Source organism: Choloepus didactylus, chromosome 1, assembly GCF_015220235.1.
Source record: "Choloepus didactylus isolate mChoDid1 chromosome 1, mChoDid1.pri, whole genome shotgun sequence".
Classification (NCBI taxonomy): domain Eukaryota; kingdom Metazoa; phylum Chordata; class Mammalia; order Pilosa; family Megalonychidae; genus Choloepus; species Choloepus didactylus.
In genome coordinates, this window is record NC_051307.1 from 205,831,511 (window position 1) to 205,853,619 (window position 22,109).

Genomic DNA, 22,109 nt, shown 5'->3' on the forward strand with positions numbered 1-22,109 from the left:
CTGGGTGATTCTGAGGCTAGGTCATAAAAGGCTACTTAGCTTTTGTCTGATTCTCTTGGGACACTCACTCTGGGAGAACCAGCCACATTGTGAGAAGTCTGATTACCATGAAGCTGCCAAACTGGAGAGGCCACCTACACATGGGATGACTGTCAGCATCAACTGCCAGCCATATATAAGGAAGCTACCTTGGACATCTGGCCTAGTTGCGCCTTCAGATGACTGCAGTCTCAGCAGGCGTCTAACTGCAACTGCATGAGTAACTACAAGTAAAAACTGCCCAACAGAACACTTTTTGATTCCTGACCCACAAAGTTTTTAGTAAAATAAAACAGCTATTTCAACAACAAGTGTTGAGAACAAGGTGAAAAAACTAGACACTTACACACTGCTGGTGGGAAAATAAAACGGTGTAGCTGCTGTGGAAAACAGTTTGCTGGTTCCTCAAAATTTTAAGCATATAGTTACCATATGGCCCAGAAATTCCACTGCTAGATATATACCCAAGAAAAATGAAAACACAAGTCCACACAGAAACTTGTCCATGAATGTTTATAGCAGCATTACTTATAATAGCTACAAATCAGAAACAACCCAAATGTCCATCAACTGATGAATGAATAAACACAATTTGATGTATTAAAACAAAGGAATATTATCTGGCAACAAAAAGGAATAAAGTACTGTTGCATGCAACAACAGGAATGAACCTTGAAAATATTATATATTATGCTAACTGAAAGAAGCCAGTCATACATACTGTATGATTCCATTTATAGGAAATGTCCAGAACAGGCAAATCTATAGAAACAGAAAATAGATTTGTGGTTGCCTAGGGCAGGGGTGGTGGTGACTGCTAATGAGTATGGGGTTTCTTTTTGGAGTGATGAAAATGTTCTAAAATTAGATAGTGATGATGGTTGTACAACTTTGTGTCTATTAAAAATGCCAAATTGTGCACGTTAAAAGAGTGAATTTTATGGTATGTAAATGATATCTCAACAAATTTTTAAAAAGGGTATGGGATGCCCAGATGAGGTTACAAAAAGATCTGGTTTCCATCTTGCTCAACCTCTCACTGAGCTCTATGGCTTTCTCTCTCTGATGGAAACCAGCTGCCATGTTGTGAGCTTCCCTGTAGAGAAGCCCTCATGGCAAGGAACTGGGGGAGGTCTCTGGCCAACAGCCAGTCAGGAACTGAAGACTTCCATCCAAAAACCCATGAGGAACTGAATCTTGACAACAACCATATGAATAAGCTTGGGAGTGGACCCTCCCCCAGTTAGGCCTTGAGATGACTGATCCAGAGGACCCATAATGTAATAGAAGTTTTTGCAATAAACAATTTCCTAGGCAGGAATAGATAACCAGAACAACAGTTTGCTTTTCTCTGAAATGTCAGGATTTCTCCCAGTTGGTAGCACCACACAACAGATTGTTTAATAATTAGCCCTCTGACTCAGAAATAGACAGATACCTCGTGCTCGGCGAGGAGTGCTGAGTGGGTGGCCATTGGTTTCACACCAACCCAAAGGGAAGATATTCATAGATTCTACACTCACAATAAATTCAGGTATGGGCTTCTTAGAACCTGTTTAGATTAAAAAAATACATTTTAGACCATTAAATAACCTTCTTCATTAAACTAATTCATAGACAATGTTCTACTGTTGCAATAACACAAAAATCTCTTAAGCAAATTTATTTTACACAGAAGTCATACTTTTTCATGTGTGATAAACACTGAGAAAAAACAGTAGTTCTATAGCTATTTGTTAAATTGTAATTTGAAAGCTATACCTTTTTGTATATATATTTCACAATAAGGAAATAACTGAAACTATGGTACTATAATTCGTAACTACTTTGGAAATTTACTATATATCTATACTTGTTAAATCATAAGGAAATAACTGAAACTGTGGAACTGTAACCTATAATATTCTTTGAAATTTGCTAACTACTTGTTGAATTGCACTTGAAAAGTGTTCACTTCTATGTATATATGTTAAATTCTACAATAAAAAATATGATTTAAAAAAATAGCAAAAAGCTGATGGAGCTCAGAGAGAGAAACACCAGAGAGTTTAGAGGGAAAAGCCTTGGAGAAACAAGCAAGGACCCACAGAAACTGAAAGAGCCACTGAAGCCAGAAGCTGAAAGCAATGAAACCCAGGAGTGAAGGACCAGCATATACCAGCCAAGTGCCTTGCTATCTGACAGAGGAACCCCGGATGCCAGCAGCTTCTTTTCAGAGAAGGTATCATCCTGTTGATGCCTTATTTGGGACATTTTCATGTCCTAAGAACTGAAAATTTGTAAACTAATAAATTCTCATGGAGGGGAGGGGAGGGGAGGGAACACAGTAAACTTTCCCAAGTGTACTAGTATAAGGGCCAAAAAGGGTAATGAATATATAAAGTGACCCTTAACCAGGGAATAACAAATAGGCAACTAGAACTAACCACTGATATCATTTAGACAGTCAACAAATATTACAGTCAATTCCTTGCAATAATTGGAAACCAAAAGGCAAAAGTGACAGTTCTACTTGATGAGAAGTTAAGTTTTGGTACCCTGGGGATAAGCCAGAAAGCAGGAAGTCATGTAGGCAAGTTGCTGATCAGGGGTTGTAGAAAAGTCTACATTCAATCCTGTCCTTGACATCTGTGTTAAGTGCCAATCAGAAACAGCACATGCCTTCTCAGGTTTGGGTTATTTGGCAGCAGGATAAAAAAGAAACCTGGTCTATACACAGTAGCTGCAGTCCTGAATACAGTATTTTCAGTATTTTCTGACCACAAACCTATCTAATCATTGACTGTCACTTTCAGTATGAGAAGCCATTTCCATTTTACATTCTTTTTGGTTCTGTTAGTTTGGGGCAATCAAAACATTATCTCTTGAATGAGCCAGGGGTCAATGCTCATGTTCATATATCCTGGCTATATAAAATATGTGCTATTTGACTCATGTTTTCCTCTTCAAGAAAACAGGTCATTCTGCAGGGAAGGCTTTTTATTCACATTCATTTCATAAAACTTGAAAGTCAAGGATAAGAAAATAAATTTTTAGCTTAGAATCTTGCATTATAAATTAGAAGACCCTTATACTCTCTCCATTAAGTTTAGCAAGTCACATGATAGGTATAAACAGGAAAGCAAAGGAGAGGGGCCACAGGAAGGTTTCTCAGGGGTGCTGGGTCTTACCCTCCAGCTGGAGCCATAGGTAGGAGCCACGCACTGCAGTAATGGTGGCAACACAAACTTCTTCAGGGAGAACTGGGTTCACTGCCTCGAGCTTCATGTTCTCCTGAAATTCATGCTCAGAAACTGACTAGAAAACAAATGAATTAAATTCAAATACACACTCATTATTAATTTATGTGTTCAGCTGGGAGACCTTTTTCAAGTCATATTTAATCCCTAGAGGCACACTTTAAAGCTATACTGTTATTTTGCTTTGTTTTGTTTCTTAATGAAACAAATGTAGAATGTCTGTCACCCTTGATGTTAGAAGCAGTACAGTCTTTAAGATCAGATCCCTGCATTATTGCTAGATGTTAAGACCTAGTCAAGGTGGGTAACCTTTTTTTTTTGCCTTAGTTTCTTATCTCCGTCAGATGAAGTTGAGAACTCCTGTCTCACTGGGTTATTTCAAGGTTTAAATGAAATAAGGTACCCAAGACTCTGTGCCCTGAACCAAGTGACCCTCAACCAATGTTAGTTCACTTTCCCACTCATAAAAGGCCCTATTCTACAATAAACTGCTTGGTTCCTACTTGTATGCGAATCATAAAAGGCATTCAGGGAAAATAATGCTTATGAAGGGGGGGAAAGGGGGAAAAGGGTCCTTTAAAACAGAGGGAAAGGATCCTTTAAAACATAAAAATTTTGTAGCTTCTGGCTCAAGACGGAGAATTGAACATCTACAACTGATTGTTCTCTTTCCTTTCTGAGAACCCACAAAAACTAAGATTTTTTTTTTTTTCTTTAGAGACATAAACCCACCACGATGAATATACAGGAGAGGAGATGACAACAGTAACAATGGTTTAGCAGCTAAAATTTAGAACAGAATCTAGTTGTAACTAACAGCAGATCAAAGAAAGGTAAATCTAAGCTGGCACAAGGAAAACTAAGAACTGGCAGCCCTGGGTTCTAGGCAAACTGAGGATGGAGGAGAAGTAGTCAAAATAAGGATTTGTTGAAAATATTTAAGAAGCATTTAGGTCATGCCAGTCACTTGTCCACTCCACACCCCAGGGAAATTTTCCATTCCCTTCCCCTAGAGAAGGTGAGTGCTATCCTCTAGGGAGAGTAAAACGCAGGATCCCTCGGCAAGGGAACACAAGCAACTGTTGAAGGCATGCAGCACCAAAAGCAGAGGGTAGCACATGATATGTATTCTGAGAGGTCCAGCCCTTGTTCCCTACTTGTCTACTAGAGCTCTGCTACCCTTTAAACAGAGGACCAGAAGAGACTTTTTATGGTAACCTGACAAGCCCAAGAAGAAACACATAAAGACATGGATTCAGATTTCCCCAGCAAAGGCCAGCAGATCCCACTGTCTAGGCAAGATCAAGGTTGACAAGCCATATGCTCCAAGTTTCCAAACAGATTTTGTTTTTAAGTCCCCCATTCTTAAATATAAACAAGTAACTAAGGATTACCAGATATTTAAGGATATGAAAGCTAGAGACCAAAATAGATAAAATGAGCAACATGCAGAAAAACAGAGATAATATGGGAAGAAAACTTCCTTGAAAGGGGGTTTGGGGGTTAGTGAACATTCTCAGAGAGTTAAGAAAAAATATTGCAACCTTAAAATAAGAATAGTATGCTATTAAAAATAAAGAAATATCCAGAAAACAGAAATAGTTCTGGAAAATCAAAAATATAATATCAAAAAAATTTAAAAACTCAAAAGAAGGGTTGAAAGAAGTTTAGGAAATCTTCCAGAAAACAAAGCAAAAAGATGAAGAAACAGAAAATAAGAGAAAAAAAGGTAAGAAAAGTAGAGACCTGATCCAGAGAGCCAACATCCAAATAAAAGGAATACCAGAAAGAGAGGAGAGAAAATGGAAGGAAATCAAAGAAGTGATTCAAGAAAATTTCCCATCACAGAAAGGCATGAGTGCCCAGAGAGAAAGTGCCCATTGAGAACCCAGCAGAATGGATGAAAACACACCCACATCAAGGTTCCCCACTACAAAAACTGGTGACAAAAGAGATTCTGTAACCTTCCAGGGAGGGGGAAAAAGGCAGGTCATCTGCAAAAATCAAGAACAAAAATGGGTTTGAACTTCTTGACAGCAATACTGAAAGAGAAGACAACAGAGCAATGTTTTCAAAATGCTGAAATAAAATAACTTTCAACATAATACTGTAATGAGTCACACTGTCGATCAAGTTAGTAGAATAAAGGTCTTTGCAAACATGCAAAATCTATAAAAATTTGCCTCCCTTGCACCCTGTCTCAGGAAGCTAATGAAAGAAGGACTCAATCAAAACAAGGGAGTAAACCAAGAAAGGAGAAGCGATGAGATACATGAAACAGGGACTCCAAATCATAAGAGAGGCAACACCTTGGATGACACTGACAGGCAGTCCCATGATTAAAACCACATGGGACAAGCCAAGAGAGCAACCAGTTTAAGAAAAGAAAGGAAGTTGCTAGGAGGGCTCTAAGAAAAACATTAGAAATGACAGATTTCCTGATATGATTGCCTTTGTGGAAAACAGTAAGGAGACATTACTGGAAGGTGTAGGAAGAGTTTGCAATAGATACAAAGATAAATAAGCAAATGAAAAACAAGAAAATTATTAACTGGAAGACAAATAAGGAAACATGATAAAATACTGTAGTGCTCAGCTATGAATAATGTTTGAATGCATATAATATAAACATTTAATTCAGATTTAACAAAAAATTGTAATATAACTCTAACAGGAAGAAGAGGTAGTTAAGGCAGAGGGGAAAGCTAATGCAAAATAGTTAAATTCTCATTTACCATAACACAGAACCAATTGATACGTCTAAAATTAATGATTCAAAAGATACCAGCATATTATTTAGAAAATGAAGAAGTATAAATATAAGAACTGGAATAAGAAGAATAGGTGTTTACTTCCGGGAATATGGCTGGGGATAGTGGAAAGGGACAAGGGTAAGAACTGTTGTTTTATTTTCTAAGCCTTTTAGAGCCCTTTGGCTTTTTCAATCATGTGCATTTATTATTTTGATAGAAGTATTTTTAAATAAGCTTAACAATTTTTCTCCACTCAATATTTCAACCTTTTTTCACATTATTGAACCATCAAAAATAATTATGAACTAAAATTTCAAATTCACATGATTTCTGCTATAAAAAATAAACCTGATAAACTTTTAAAACTAATAGACTAACTTCTGCAGTAAAGACGTTTTTCTCTGAACCATTTTACTACAATCAACAAGGTGCTTATTTGGGTGGAGTGAAATGATGAACTTCAGCATAATGGTTGTACGAAGGAAGGGAAGCACAGCAGTCACCAGCAGCCAAGAAGCAGCGGCTGTGAGGGGACAGGCGTTCTCACCGGAGGGAAGCACCTCTGGGGAGCAGCTTCAGCACCACACTGTTTGAGGTAGTCGGCCCAGTCAAAGTCCTGGCTGGGATAGCCTACATGGAGACAAAACAACGAACACTCACATCACACACACCTCCTGGTTTTACCAACGTGCCAGGTGTCCACCCACAACTTCCAATTTTGCTAATTTGGGGACTTTGATCATTTTAAAGAGGGGGAAACCACCCTATAAATCCAAAGCAATGTTAATTTTGTAACATAAGGCAACTCTGGTCAAACTGTAACAATACAATAAAATTATGTGGATAATTTTTTAACTTTCAAGTTTTAAATAAGGCACTTATTTTGAGCAATATTTTATATGATTCATTGCTGGCAATTTACCAAAAGATTTTAGACAGTTATGGCTAGATTTGGCTTGTACATATAAATTCAGTCTTATCAGTTCTATTATGGCCTCAGGCTTTGAAGGAAAATAGTAAATAACCTACTGTACTGTTCAATCAATGAAGATGTTTTTCCCTTGATAAAGCTATTTCCTTAAACATGTCTTGGCTATCTACTATTGATACAATTTTTCTTTTTTGGGTTCAGGTTCTACAGAAACTCAGTGCTCTTATAACCTGGATCACATATTCATTTCAGAAAAACAAGTGAGCTTAACCCTGCTAAGTCTTCCGCAATTCTTGATAGAAGCATCTCCAATTTAATGCCCTTACTCAGCACCGTCTGTGTGCAAGAAGCAAGCCTGGGACCAACAGCTCTGCTGCTTCTGAGCTGCTCTCTGCTCACGCAGAACTTAATAGCTCACAGGCACAGAGCCGAACAGCCCCTGCAATCACCTTCCCTGACCAACTGAGACTGGCACCACGTTCTCCCTTGCCTCCGCCTCAATTCCTGACAGCCAATTATCTGCCATCTTCAATTACATAATCCACTACCTTCCCTCTATTTACAGAGACAGTTGTCTATGACAATGCTGAAAGCTCCAGTGTCTTTAATAATTGTTCTTTTTTTTTTTTTTTTCTTTTTGCATACAGCAGGCAGGATAAAGATCTTGGGATGTCCAGAGCCTTCTTGGAAGGCAAGAACTTCATCCTTTAAAGGTTCCCTCACCCACCCCCAGCACTCCCACTCTGTGTTCACTGATGGAGGAGAGCCCAGGAAGTTGTTACTGTTTTTCCCAATTCCTTCCTTGAAGGAAGAAACTGTGCTGTATTCATTTTTGTCTTCTCCATAACAAGCCTAATGCCTGACTTATAGCAAACATTCAATAAATGATTTCAGGAGGAATGAAGGCTAAATGAAAGGTAAAAGGTTCTGGGTTTATGATCTTTGTTAATACAAAAGAGCACTTCCAGCTCAGTGTTCCAGCATTCACCATTTAGAAAGTGAAGCTGTGCTTTACCAAAAGCCTACTAGTAAAGTATACATAAATAGCCAATCAAATAATCTGATTTGCTGATATAAAAATCATATAAACAACTGACACTTTAAAGTAGGTGTGCTGGTTTGCGTGTATTGTGTCCCCCAAATGCCATTATCTTTGTAGTCTCGTGTGGGGCAGAAGTTTTGGTGTTGGTTAGATTTGCTTGGAGTGTGCCCCACTCAGCTGTGGGAGATAATTTTGATGAGATGTTCCCATGGAGGCGTGGCCCCACCCATTCGGGGTGGGCCTTGATCGGTGGAGCTATATAAATGAGCTGACTCAAAGAGGAAAGAGAGTGCAGCTGGGAGTGATGTTTTGAAGAGGAGCAAGCTTGCTAGAGAGGAACGTCCTGGGAGAAAGCCGTTTTGAGGCCGGAGCTTTGGAGCAGATGCCAGCTGCCTTCCTAGCTAGTAGAAGTTTTCCAGACACCATTGGCCATCCTCTGGTGAAGGTACCTGATTGCTTGGACGCTTTGTGGCCTTAAGACTGTAACTGTGTAGTGAAATAAACCCCCGTTTTATAAAAGCCTATCCATCTCTGGTGTTTTGCATTCTCCAGCATTAGCAAACTAGGACAGTAGGTTTTCCAGATACTCAATACTCGAAGTTAAAAAATACAAAAAATTTCAACCAAGCTCAACTATTTTAGGAGTCTTGATTAATGCAAAGTTGTGAATACCAGGAAAATGAGCTGTTACTTTCCTATTTACAGCCTCTCTGACTCCTACTCTTGACCCTAAACCTCCCTCTTTAGTCTGAAGAGGTGGTCTTTATGATGAGGCCTAAAATCTAAAGATTTCAATACCACCTCCTGGCTCTGGCTCTAGCCTCTCCTCACAAGTCAGCAACTCCCAACACTCACTATGCATCCTACCCCCCACCCATCTGTGACCTTTCCACAGGCACAAGGTGGGATGAACTAAAGAACCAGCGTGGAACTCCAAGTTGTTATGAAGATGTATTTGTCAAGGTAGGGGGATAGAATATACTTTATTTAGTACTTTTTAAGCTTGAGCTATAACTTTTAAGTATGTAAATATATGGAATTTGGACCTTCATTTATGCTTGTCTCAGGCCCCAAAAATGTTAGGAGCAGGCTGGGGGCAAGAGGAAAGAGAGGGACAAAAGATCCAGATAATGCCATCTGATAAATCTCATTTCAAGAAACACCTCCCTATGAACAATTCAGACAAGAACTAGATGCACACCAGGAGGGGGGCTGATGTGTAAACCATTCTTCAGACTCCATTGCACAGGAAAAATACCAGGACTGTCAACATGACACACAAAAGATCGCCGTGTATGATTCTCTGGCCGCAAATCATCCATTTCCACCAGAAAGTACTTCTCATCAAAAACCTGTACATAGAATTTAACAGATAAAAAACAAACAAATGATTTTATGTGTATGCATATGAATATATGTATGTGTGTGTGTATGTACATCACACTCACATCTTTTCTTTGGCATAGCCAAACATGTTACAAAAGTTCATAGCCACACTGCATATTAATAATAATAAGCAGTCAATAAATGTTAGCTCTGTGTCAGACACTGGTTTAATTAAAGGCTTTTCCTGTATTAATTCAGTTTTAATCTTCCTAACAATCTAATGAGATAGGTATCACAATTAACTCCATTTTACAGATAAGGAAATTAAATTTAAAGAGAGATTAAGTAATTTGCCAAAGGTTACACAAACAGAAAGAAACAAAACCTGGATTCAAACCCAAGTAGCTGGGCTCACAAACAAAATTTAAATTCTGGGAAGGAGTTGGCTATGCCAGTATATTAGCTTTTCAGATCCTAGCCCAGCTTCAAATGCCAAAGAAAGGATTATAATAAACTGCCCCTGGCTCCTCACCAACCAACATCCCATCAGACTCCAGACAGGGACGCTGACCCCACCTGCAGGATTAGAATCCCTCCTTGTTCTGAGAATAATCTTCCAAGACAAAGACAATTACATCAGTCAAATGATTCAGCATCCAGGCAATTATTCCTCTAAACGAGCTCAACTTTTGGTTCTACTTTTGGTGAATGAGCTTCTGCTCTACTCCTAAGCTGAAATTCTCTCCCTTATGCCCTCAGTTCTAGTGACAACCTGCCCAGTTACTGTGGTTACTCCTAATTGGACAGCCTGCCTTACTTTTATCAGTCTTCCAAAAGACTGAAGTCTGAATCCAGAATGCATGTCAGGAGCCATCCTACCGTCAGATCTTCTGACACTACTTGCCTGTTCCCCTGGCTCTCCCATACATCTCTTCACCTCACCTGAGCCCTGAACCTGCATGAACACTTGTGATGCCACCTGCCTCTATTATTTTTGGATGCATGGCCTACCAGCCAGTTAAACCTCTAGTTATTTACAGCTAAGCCTGCCCCAAAGAATGTGCTCTCAGTCTTGTGAAGCCCAGACCGTACTCTGCTTCAGCAGGGCCTTATCTGAAGGCTCCAGCTACAAACTTTGAAGAAGGAATGGGACACAGAGAACTGGAAAATACAGATACAAAATGTGCACTGAAATAATTTTAGCCTCACAGTTTAGGAGAAACAATGGGCTGGACTAGTAACTAGTAGGGACTGGAGATCAAAACACTGCCCAGTTTCCTAAACCAGTAACCATGACAGGAATTCTTACCAAGATCTTTACCCCTATTTTACCTTAACAACTGTAGCAGGACAGATCCCAAAAGGAGACCAGGGGTCCAGAGCTTCCAATTTCATATTTACAGAGAATGTATGAATGCCAATCACTTGTTTGTCCTGAAATGCAAATACCAAAATAGAATAGAAATACGGTATTTTCATGCTATCTTTATATTCGTATATAGGTGAATAGTACTCCGACTAATTAAAATGATTTAAGTGTCCAGATTCTGGTTAATCATCTAATCCTATAATCTGCTTCCCTGGGAAAAACTATCTAGGAAAACAAACCACAGACAAATTCTGTGCAAGTACTCTTACACTCTACATTCACAACACAGGGGCAATCTGGAGGAAAAAACAATTTAATTTTATAACAAAGTACAGCTATATAATTAAGAGTAGAAAAGAAAAGATTCAAAAAGCTTTAAGGGATCTTTGGGAGAAAATCTAGACTATTGTTAGGAGAAAAAAAGATGATCATCACTCCAGCTTTAAAACCTCTCTCCCTCCGAAGAGGCCACAGTACTCTCAGTGACTCCAAGGGTTATTTTACCCTTTTCACCTTCCCCAACTTGCTTTCCTCTACTTTGAGGAGACAATGTCTATCTATAACATGTTTTTGTTTTTACCTTAAATAAGTAAGATGGTAATGGCTCTTCCTCCTCTTCTTTCACTTTGGCCAAGATCTCTTGCCACTCTGCTTCATTTTTCAGATGTCTGATGGCTTTAGCAAAATAAGGCAGGATGCTTAAGATGATGAGAAAACCCACACACTTTTTAACTGTTCTGAGAGCATCCATATAAACAAAAAAGTCACTTTCCACTGGGAAAAGGAGAGGGTTCAAGCCCATTTATTCCCATCTTCACTCAAAGAACTTGCACCTTAACCTCAGTACTCTGTCTGCTCTGTTCAGAGCCTGGATAGTAAGTTTTAGGAAAACATCTACATTAAATATTAGTCCATAAAATAATACAATACAACATCCAAATTGGGGTAGAGAGTGATATATGCAAATTCATTAAAAAAATAACTCCCATTTTAGTATTATTGAAATTTCTTTCAATCAACAATTCACTGTGACCCCAAAACTTGCCCTACTACTAAGCTTATTGAAGGCTACCTAGAGAATTTTTCTTTACTTTTGGCAAGGGGTCAGTATGGGTAGGGACGGAAGTCTGTGAGGTATATTAATATATGTGACAAATTATAAAAGCAATAAAACAAAGACAAAAATAGTTACTTAATTTAATAATGCCATATACATTTTTTGCAATACTTCCATAATGCAAACTAACAAAGGCTTTCATAACATGTAGAATCATGCACTTTCTGGGCTCAGAGATATTAATAATATAATGTAACAGAAGAAAACAGTTTTTTTTAAATGGTATACTAGTCTTTACCTAATGGGGGCTGAAGCTCATATCCCTGTTGAGTAGCCCAACCAACATGATGAAGAAATGGATCCAAGTAATACAACCAGTGTTCATAACTGTCAGAGCTTCCAAGTCCTTCATACTGCAGCTTCAGCCTTCCGCCGATGTTTTCTATCACAGTAACAACCCAAGTGCTTAAAGTGTCCCGGAAAGCTTGACATTCTAGCTTGGAACCTGGAGCAATGAGATCTAAAGGATTCCTCCCATTACGGAGCTGTAGGTATGAAAGGGAAATGACTTAATAAGAGAAGTTATCTCAATAATTAAAAAAAAAAAGTCAAGTTCTACATGAATTCAAACCAGCCTTTACATTCTTACCTCTTCAAAAACCACTGACACAAATTGCCTTATATACAAGCCTCTTACAGTATTATTTCTAGGTGATATGAAAATGTTTATCTTGAAGAAAATCTACATATAATGCAATAAAACTATTTTACTTAAATTCTCCAGAGTGTTCCTATGCCAGATAAGTCCCCAAACCCAGAGACAGTAGCCTCTTCAAGAACATCAACCAGATGCATCCCCCTTCCCCATTATGTTGACACCCCTTTTCAATATGAACAAGTTAGGGTGGTCACTGCCCAGATATCCCTGAAGACTGAGGCACTGACCAAACAAGAGAGAGGGATAGCAACAGACAAGATAGGATTTAACAAAGGATTACGAATACTGAATATATATATATATATATATATACATACGTACATATATATTAGTTTCTAGGGTACTAGAATAGCTAGAAGGAAATAACTGACCTGGTGTATCTTTCTGTATATATTTACAATAAGGAAATAACTGAAATTGTGGAACTGTAACCCATAACATTCTTTGAAATTTGGTCTCCAACTACTTGTTAAATTGTACTTTGAAAGTTATCACTTTTCTTACATATGTTATATTTCACAATAAAAAATGTAAAATATATATAGGTTTTATATTCCAGAGAAAATTGGTTGCTTTGAATAAAATATCATGCAATTACTCTGGGGGGGGGGGGGGGCAAACAAAACAAAAAATAAAACGAAACAATCCTAGTAAGAATTTTTAAAATATCATTCCTTAGTCTGTTTTCATAAAAGCAAATATCATAACAGAAGTCAAGCATGACAGAAGTCAAAGTTCCTTTAATCCTACCTCCAAGAAAGGACCACAATAAACTCTTTGAGACTGGGTTTTCTAGACAGGTCAGCAACCACCTTGTGAGCTTGTTGGTCTGACCATCTCTCTGATTTTCTGAAAAACGGTATCATTATATACTGTTTTATAATTTGTTTTCTTCATTTAATACATCATAGATATTTTTCTATTATAATATATATAAATCTTCCTTGCTCTTTTAAACTCTTTTATGATACTCTATATTGAGAATGGACAATAATTTCTTTCCTCCCCAATTGATGTCATTTTAGTTGTTTCTATTTTTTGACTCATGTCACTATATTCTTGTAATGAACACAATAAGTGTTCTTGATTACCCTTATAGGAAGGAAAAGTTTAACTCTCACTACTTAGATATATATATATTAAAAGCTATAAGAAAGAATAGAAAAAGAACATTCATTCCAAAAATCATCATTTAACCTTTTCATAATCCTCAATCTTATATTCCTTCCTAGTAAGAACTGCTTTGTGACAGCTGACAAATAAAATTAACCATCACACACTTATCTATGGCTAGGTTGTGGTGTCCAATTGTTTGGTTAAACACTGGCCTACTTGTTGCTGTGGAGATACTTTGGAGATGAGATTAGAATCTACAGTGAGTTGATTTGAAGCATAATAAATTACCCTCAATAATATGGGTTGGCCTCATCCAATTGGTTGGAGATCTTCCTCTTGGAACCCCAAGAACTTAGGGTTCCAGAGAAAAAGGAATTCTGCCTTTGTCGACTCTACCCTCCATAACTTCCTGAATTTCCAGTCTAAGGAATTTGACTCAAGACTTCAACAACACCCTTGCTTGAATTTCCAACCTCTGGCCTGTCCTTCAGAATTCAGAATGTTAGCCCCAAATCACATGAGCCAATTCCTTATAATAAATCTCTTAATATATACATATATCCTGTTGGTTCTGTTTCTCTGGAAAACCCTGCATGATACAACATGCAAAAGAGCATATGAATGAATGGTTGAACACATTCACAGCTATAATTCAGGAAGGCAGAGCCAAGATTAGTGCATAGCAGGATATTTTATCAGTTATTTTCTCATGGTTTCATTCATTCTTCCAAATTTTACTGTGTATTTAGGATATGAAAGTTCCTGGCTAAGCATAATGAAATGAGCCAGAGTATAAAATGTGAAGAACAGCTTGAAATAGAGTACTCTCCAATCAAGATTTAAAACTGAATGTGTATAAATCGTAGACACAAATTTAGAGTTAAAATTACAGAACTCTTAGAAGACAACATAAGAGTAAATCTACACGATTGTATAAAAATGTAGCTTATGAGGGGTGACAATGCAATTGCGAAAGCTATATGGACCACACTGCCCTTTGTCTAGTTTATGGATGGATGAGTAGAAAAATGGGAGAAGGAAAACAAACAAACAAACAAACAAAGGCACCCAGTGTTTTTACTTTAATTGCTCTTTTTCACTTTAATTATTATTCTTGTTATTTTTGTGTGTGTGGTAATGAAGGTGTCAGGGATTGATTTTGGTGATGAATGCACAACGATGTAATGGTACTGTGAATAATCGAATGTATGCTTTGTTTTGTAGACAGCATGGTATGGGAATATATCTCAATAAAATGAATTAAAAAAACAGTTTAAAAAAAAAAAGAGTAGCTCTCATGACCTTCTTAGTTATACCAAAAGCAAAAGCAACAAAAGAAAAAAAACAAGTAAATTGGAGTACATCAAAATTACAAACTTTTGTGTCTCAAACAATACTATCAAGAAGGAAAAACTCCAAGCCACAGAATGGGAAGAAATATTTACAAGTCATTTATCTGATTCTGGATTTGTACAAAGAATAAAGAACTCCTATAACTCAATAAGAAGAAATAAACAACCCAATTAAAAATAGGCAAAAGATCTGAATAGACATACCTCTAAAAAAGATACACAAATGGCCTAATAATCACGTGAAAAGATGTTCAACATCATTAGCCATTAGGGAAATGCAAATCAAAACTACAATTAAATACCACTTCACATTCATTAGGATGGCTAGAACCGAAACATTAATAATAAGTGTTGGCAAGGATGAAGCCCCATACACTGTTGGTAGGAATGAGAAATGGTGCAGTCATTGTGAAACACTGTTTGGCAGTTCCTCAAAAATTTTAAACACAATTACCATAAAACCTACCAATTCCACTCCTAGTGATATACTCAAAAGAAATGAAAACACATGTCTACATAAAAACCTGTACATGGACATTCATAGTAGCATTATTCAGAATAACTAAAACATGAAAATAACCCAAATGTCCTTCAACTAACAAACAGGTAAATATAATGCGGTATATCCAAACAGTGGACTACTAGTCAGCAGCACAAAGAAATGAAATACTGATATATGCTATAACATGGATCAACCTTGAAAATATCATACCAAGTGAAAGAAGCCAGTCACAATGACCATATATTTGTATGATTCCATTTATATGAAATGGTAATAGGTGTTAATAGGCAAATTTATAGACACAGATTAGTGGTTGCTTAGGTTTGGGCAGGGAAGGAAGGAATAGGGATTGACTGCTAATAGGTATGGGGTTTCTTTTAGGGGAGCAAAAATGTTCTAAAATTAGATTGTGCTAATGGTTGCACAACCCTACAACTATATTAAAAGGCACTGAATTGTATACACTTTAAATGGGTGAATTACATGACAGGTAAATTATAACTCAAAAAGTTATTTTTAAAAATGGCATTTGCACGGCAGTCTCTGCAATTAAATAAACAAAAAACAAATGAAGGCATTTAAACATGAAAAAGAAAATCTAGCATTTCACATATGCCACAAAGAAAGTTAACTTTAAAAATGTCATAACCCAATAAATTCATTTAATAAAAATAAGGAATCCATACTAACAAACTCAAAAGCTACACTAATTTAAAAAGATTGTTGAAAGAAGGTAGGAGGTGAGAGTGAAATAGGTCCAGTCTCTTGTTAGGCAAAAGAAAAAAGAGGCCCCACGTCATCTGGTTGGAAATCACAAATGCCCATGCTAACATTAGGAAGCAGGCCCACTGGGAGCCCACTCACCTAGAGTCAGCCCCTGCTCTGCTCCAGAGTGAGAACCCAAGGAGGTCACATTTTCCAACTGTGTAAAGAATCTGGAAAATTGGATTTTTATGTGTTAGCAACTAATTCAGAAAATTCTTAGGCACTGAGCAAGCCACCAGTCTGCAACCTCTGAGGGTAAGCTGAATTTACCTAATAAAGCAGAAACCTCTCCATATCCATGCTTTTGTCTCTAATAATGATATTTATTTGCTTAGGTGTGGTAAATGAGCTACCAATTTTAAGATTCCTTGGACAGGAAGTATTACTGAAGATTAAATGGGTTTTCCATACTTGTTGTGCAGGCAGTAATACTCACGCCCTCTAGCAATGGAACGGGAGGACTACATGCTCCCATCAGGGTCTGCCGCAGAAAGGCACTGCAATCAGCCACTTTATCTCTGATGCCTAGATGAGGGAATAAATGATTGATTACACATACTGTCAACTGCAGAACATAAAGAAGCTAAACTGCTTCCTAATCTTATGTAAATGGTTTAGAGAGGTACTTGTCATTCTAAGATTTAAAAGTCCAATATATTTCTTCTCCTTTAAGAACTATTCTGGATAGATAGAGCTACTTCTTGGTAACTTTAATAAGTTAACACACAAAACAAAAATAAGCCCACCTCCCTGTTACCATAACTTTATCCAAAAAGTATCTATTGTTTATTATGGAAACTTTCAAACATATACAAAAGTAGAGAAAATAGTAAAATGAATCCTCACATACCTTACCTTCAACAACTGTCACCTGATGGCCAATCTGTTTCATCTAGATCAGAAGCTAGTAAACTACAGCCTGTGGGCTAAATCGAAACCACTGTTTGTTTTTAGAAATAAAGTTTTATTAGAATACAACCATGCCTACTTGTTTCCCGTTTATGTATTGTCCGTGCTGTTTTCATACTCAAAGGTAGAGTTAAGCAGTTGTGACAGAGACCTTGTGGTTCATAAAGCCTGAAATATTTACTATCTGGCCCTTTACAATATAGAGTGTATACCCTCATACACTCTATTCCCAACCAAACCCAGATTATTTTGAAGCAAATTCCAGGTATAATTTTATCCATATAAATTTCAGTATGTATCGTTAAAAGAAATCTTTTTTTACATAACTGCAAAAACATCATCACACATTATAAAAATAACAATAATTCCTTAATATCATTTATCTAGTCCATTTTCAGATTTCCCCAATTGTCTCATAAATTTTTTCTCTATTTATTTGGTCAAATCAGGATCCAAATAAGATCCATACATTGCGAAGTGTTGATATATCTCTTAATTTTCTTTCAATTTGTAGGTTTTCTTTCCAACCACTACCCTCTCCACCCTTCTACCACCCACCTCTCTTTTTCCTTGGAGCACATTTGTTGAGAAATTCAGTCTTTTGCTCGATACAGAGGGTATTAATAGTTGTCTCCCCATGGTGACCAGTTATACCACTGTCCCCTATATTTTCTGTAGATCAGTATTTAGGATAAGAGGCTTAATCAAACTCAGGTTTAACTTTTTTTTTTTTGGCAAGTGTATTTTGTAAATTCCATAAGTGGAGTTGTATTCTTTCATCAGGAGCCACAGAAGGTCTGGTTGTCACTCCTTTTCTGATATTAGCAGCTTTTAATGGTTATTGCAAGATTCATTCATTCACTAGAGGATGAAAATGGTGATATTCAAATTCTATCATTCCTTCATTTACTAACCAGAATACTTCTATAAAGAAAAACTTCTTTTCATCAATTATTTGATTACCCCAAGACAGAGTTCATAAAAGATGGCAGGATTTATGCTTTATTATCTTTATTCTTTCTGGGTATTTACCAACATTTAAAATTATGAATTACTTCCCCAGCATCCTCCAAAGGTGACCAGTGAGGGTTTTGTTTAATAGTTCCATCATAAAATTATGGATTAAAACACACATGATGTGTTTCAAGCCATTATAGCTAATGTCCTTATTGATGCCCAAAGTGTCCCATCTTTAACCAAAGGTTGTCTCTTCAGGTCAGCTCCTGAGTCTTCTTGACATGACCCTAGTAAGTAGTTGTTTTAGCTTCCCCATTGCTAAAGCAAATATCATGCAATGGGTTGGCTTAAACAATGGGAATTTATTGGCTCACAGTTTTGAGGTTAGGAGAAGAAAAAATCAAGGCATCATCAAGTTGATGCTTTCTTCCAGCAGACTGAAGCATTCTAGGGCTGGCTGCCAGCAATCTTTGGTCCTGAGCTCCTCTGTCTCCCTTTTCTTTTGAGTTCTGGTGACTTTTAGCTTCTTGCTTCCTGTGGCTTTCACTCTGTCTGAATCTTATTCTGCTTATAAAGGACCCCTGTAATAGGATTAGGACCCATCCTGACTGAGATGAGTCACAATTTAATTGCAGCAACCTCATCAAAAGGTCCTACTTAAAATGGGCTCACACTCACAGGAACACATTAAATTTAAGAACATGATTTTCTGGGGTACAAGCAGCTTCAAATTACCACAGTAGTCACTGATATCTTTTTTTGCTTTTTAGTTAGACACAATGTTCCAGGTTCATCTTGAACATTTCCTACCCCAGTCCAGGAATCAAATACTTCTTCAAGGAGCCCTAATTCCTTTCAATGAATAAAAGGTACTTAAAGGTCACAATCAGGTGCTGGGCATTTCCACTAGGTTAGTCAGTGTTTCTAGGGCTTTTCAGTGTTCAGAACTAAAAAATTTCTCTTCCTCTTCCTCCTCCTCCTCCCACTCCTTCTTCTTCAAGATAAGTTATATCAGGAGTTCATATTGATACTTCTAGTACATATCCAGGAATATGGTATACTGTTTTTACTTAACCTTATCTATCTAAGCTCGATTTCCTTTTCCCCATGCTGAAAATCCTAGTTCTCAATTAAACCAATTTGATTAATTTGCTTTATACAACAACACACAAGTAATAGGTTCAAAATAACAGCATCAACTCTATCACCAACAATATGATTACTGAAAACAGCTTAACATTTTTCTTTGTTGTTGCAATTTTTCTATTTTGTCCTTAGGGTATATCCCTATTAGGGATGTACACTCAAATTACTGAATTTCAAAGTCACTGAAATAGTTTTTCTGTGTGGTTATTCATAAGCTCCATACATAGTTACGTTCCTCTGTGTGAATTTGCTTTTGTTTTCCAGGAATTACCTTATAAAAATTTACTTTTGTTTGATAGTTACAGAAAACATCTACAAAGATCAAAAATCAAATCTATAAAAAACGCACACTCAGAATCTAGCTTCAGTCCATGTCCTTTTCACTTTATTCCCTTTGTTCCTCTCAGGTGACTTTCTAAAATAGTTTATTCTTTCATTTTAAAAGAAAGTACACACACACTCAAATATTCATACACTTTCCTCCTCCCCCTTCTTGTGCACACTTTTTTTTTTTATCCTTGTGACAATACAGCCTGGAGATCACTCCATGGCTAAACATAGATGGCCTCAGGACCTGTCCAGGTTAAAGGAAACTTGTGTGGCATGACAACTGAAAGCAACACACAATCTGGGATTTTCTTTTATTCTAAAAAAATTTTGGCACAAACGGAAAAATGAAATAAGACAAGGAGATTAAATAATAGTAAAATATCAAAGTTAATTTCCTGATTTCTATATAGTAGTGTGCTTATGAACATCCTTGTTTTTAGAATACTTTGAAGTATTTATGAGCAAAAGGGCATCATGTCTGCAACTGACTCTCAGAAAAAAAGTGAAAGAGACAGAAAGAAGGATAAAACAAATGAGGTAAAACGTTAACATTTGGGAAAGCTCTGCAAAAAGTCTCCAGGAATTTTCAATAATATTCTTGCAACTTTTAAAAAAATCTGAGATTATAACAAAATGAGAAGTTAAAAGAAAACCATATATGGTCTGGTATTTTCTTAAATAAATCTGCTGTCTCTCTTCCCCTCCCCACCTTTATCTGACCCTTTTCTTTCTTTTGCCCTTATTGTCTCTGTCCATTTAATTTTGATTCTACTCCCAGTAGGGTTCCTTCTTGGAAGGAAGCGTCAGTTGGTTTATTTTTAGGATTTCATAGAGTCCAGATTACTTGGAGGTGAGAGAAGGGAGGACAATAAAAAGAGAAACAGAACCAGTCACAGCAATTGGGTTCAATCTACTCAAAGACAACTCCCAGCACTTCAAGCCTCAAACTTAGACAGCCTCATGGTCTTATAGAATAAGCAATTTACGTTTTGTTTGATAAACCTGAGATTTGACAGAGCACAGAAAATAATTTTAAAAGACAGAAATGTGCACTATTATTTATAAATATTTTCATTTAAAATGTTAATGTAAAAAAGTTGGGTAAACCTAAGTGAGCTTGGGAGACTGAAAACCTCAAGATTCTAGACAAAATTTTCCTGTGGCAATAGCACTATCATGTCTTGAAAGGAAGTATTTTATTACCTTCTGGGGCTTCAAGGATTTTCTTATTCTGCTCACACCACCCAATAGGGTAGAGTTCAGTCTTCCTGATGTCACACCAGAAATCTGCTTTCCGATCCTCTCCATAGCCATCATAGCGGAGGAGGAGCAACTGCTCACAAGTGGTAATGATGGTGGCAACCCAGTAGGTGTCAGGATCTGTTTTCACAGCCACCTCCAGTTTCATCCCAGGAGCAAATCCATTCTGCAGACGTGTGTCTACCTGAAACGAGAAATATTATTAATGACCAGACAAGTATCTCAAATAAATATTTCCTGGCCAACATTTTTTTTATATTTATTTTTTGTATTGTAGTAACATATATTAAACATAAAATTTATCATTTTAACCATTTTTAAGTGTACAATTCAGTGGCATTAATTAAATTTACAATGTTGTGCTACCATCACAACTGTCCATTACCAAAACTTTTTCATCATTCAAAACTGAAACTCTTAGATGTGGCCCCTTCTCTCTCTAAGCCCACTCGGCAAGTGAACTCACTACCCTCCCCACTACGAGGGACATGACTCCCAGGGGTATGAATCCCCCTGGCAACATGGGAAATGATTCCTGGAGATGAGCCTGGATCCAGCACTGTGGGATCAGAGGATCTTCTTGACCAAAAGGAGGAAGAGAGATGAAGCAAAGTAGGGTTCCAGTGACTGAGAGATTTCAAATGGAATCGAGAGGTCACTCTGGAGGGTATTCCTATGTGCTATATAGATATCACCTTTTAATCTTTAATGTGTTGAAATGGCTAGAGGGCAATACCAGAAGCTGTTAAACCACAAGCCAGTGACCTTGATTCTTGAAGACGATTGTATAGCGTGCCTGTATGACTGTGAAAACTTGTGGCTTGCACTCCCTTTATCCAGCATATGGACAGATGAGTGGAAAAAGGGGGACAAAAATTAGATGAAGAATAGAGTGGGATGGAAGGGATGGAAAGATTTAGGTGTTCTTTTTTGCTTTTATTTTTATTTTGGAGTAAGGAAAAGGTTCAAAAATTGATTCTGGTGATGAACACACAACTGTATCATGGTGCTGTGAATAACTGATTGTACACTGTGGATGACTGTGTGAATATAACTCAATTAAACTGTATTAAAAAAGTAAATGAACAATGCGGAGCAAAGGGGAATGGGATATTTTGGATATTCTTTTTTATGTTAATTTTCATTTTATTTTTTGGAGTAATGAAAATGTTCAAAATTTGACAGTGGTGATGAAAGCACAACTATATGACAATACTGTGAACAACTGATTGTACATTTTGAATGATTGTATGTTATGTGATTATATCTCAACAAAACTGCCTTTAAAAAAACAGAAA

At 37.1% G+C, this 22,109-nt stretch overlaps 1 protein-coding gene across 1 annotated transcript in view; it reads right to left on the bottom strand.

Moving 5' to 3' along the window:
• The window catches only part of SFMBT1 (Scm like with four mbt domains 1), a 176,160-nt gene that overhangs the window by 27,703 nt on the left and 126,348 nt on the right, over window positions 1–22,109 (bottom strand). Inside the window, exons 4-12 of the mRNA XM_037798237.1 lie at window positions 20,755–20,995; window positions 16,646–16,734; window positions 12,055–12,301; window positions 11,280–11,374; window positions 10,663–10,764; window positions 9,206–9,356; window positions 6,579–6,661; window positions 3,210–3,336; window positions 1,478–1,591 (exon numbers count right to left, since the gene is read on the bottom strand). Coding sequence (XP_037654165.1) covers window positions 1,478–1,591; window positions 3,210–3,336; window positions 6,579–6,661; window positions 9,206–9,356; window positions 10,663–10,764; window positions 11,280–11,374; window positions 12,055–12,301; window positions 16,646–16,734; window positions 20,755–20,995 — 1,249 coding nt within the window. The remainder of the gene's footprint in view (window positions 1–1,477; window positions 1,592–3,209; window positions 3,337–6,578; window positions 6,662–9,205; window positions 9,357–10,662; window positions 10,765–11,279; window positions 11,375–12,054; window positions 12,302–16,645; window positions 16,735–20,754; window positions 20,996–22,109) is intronic.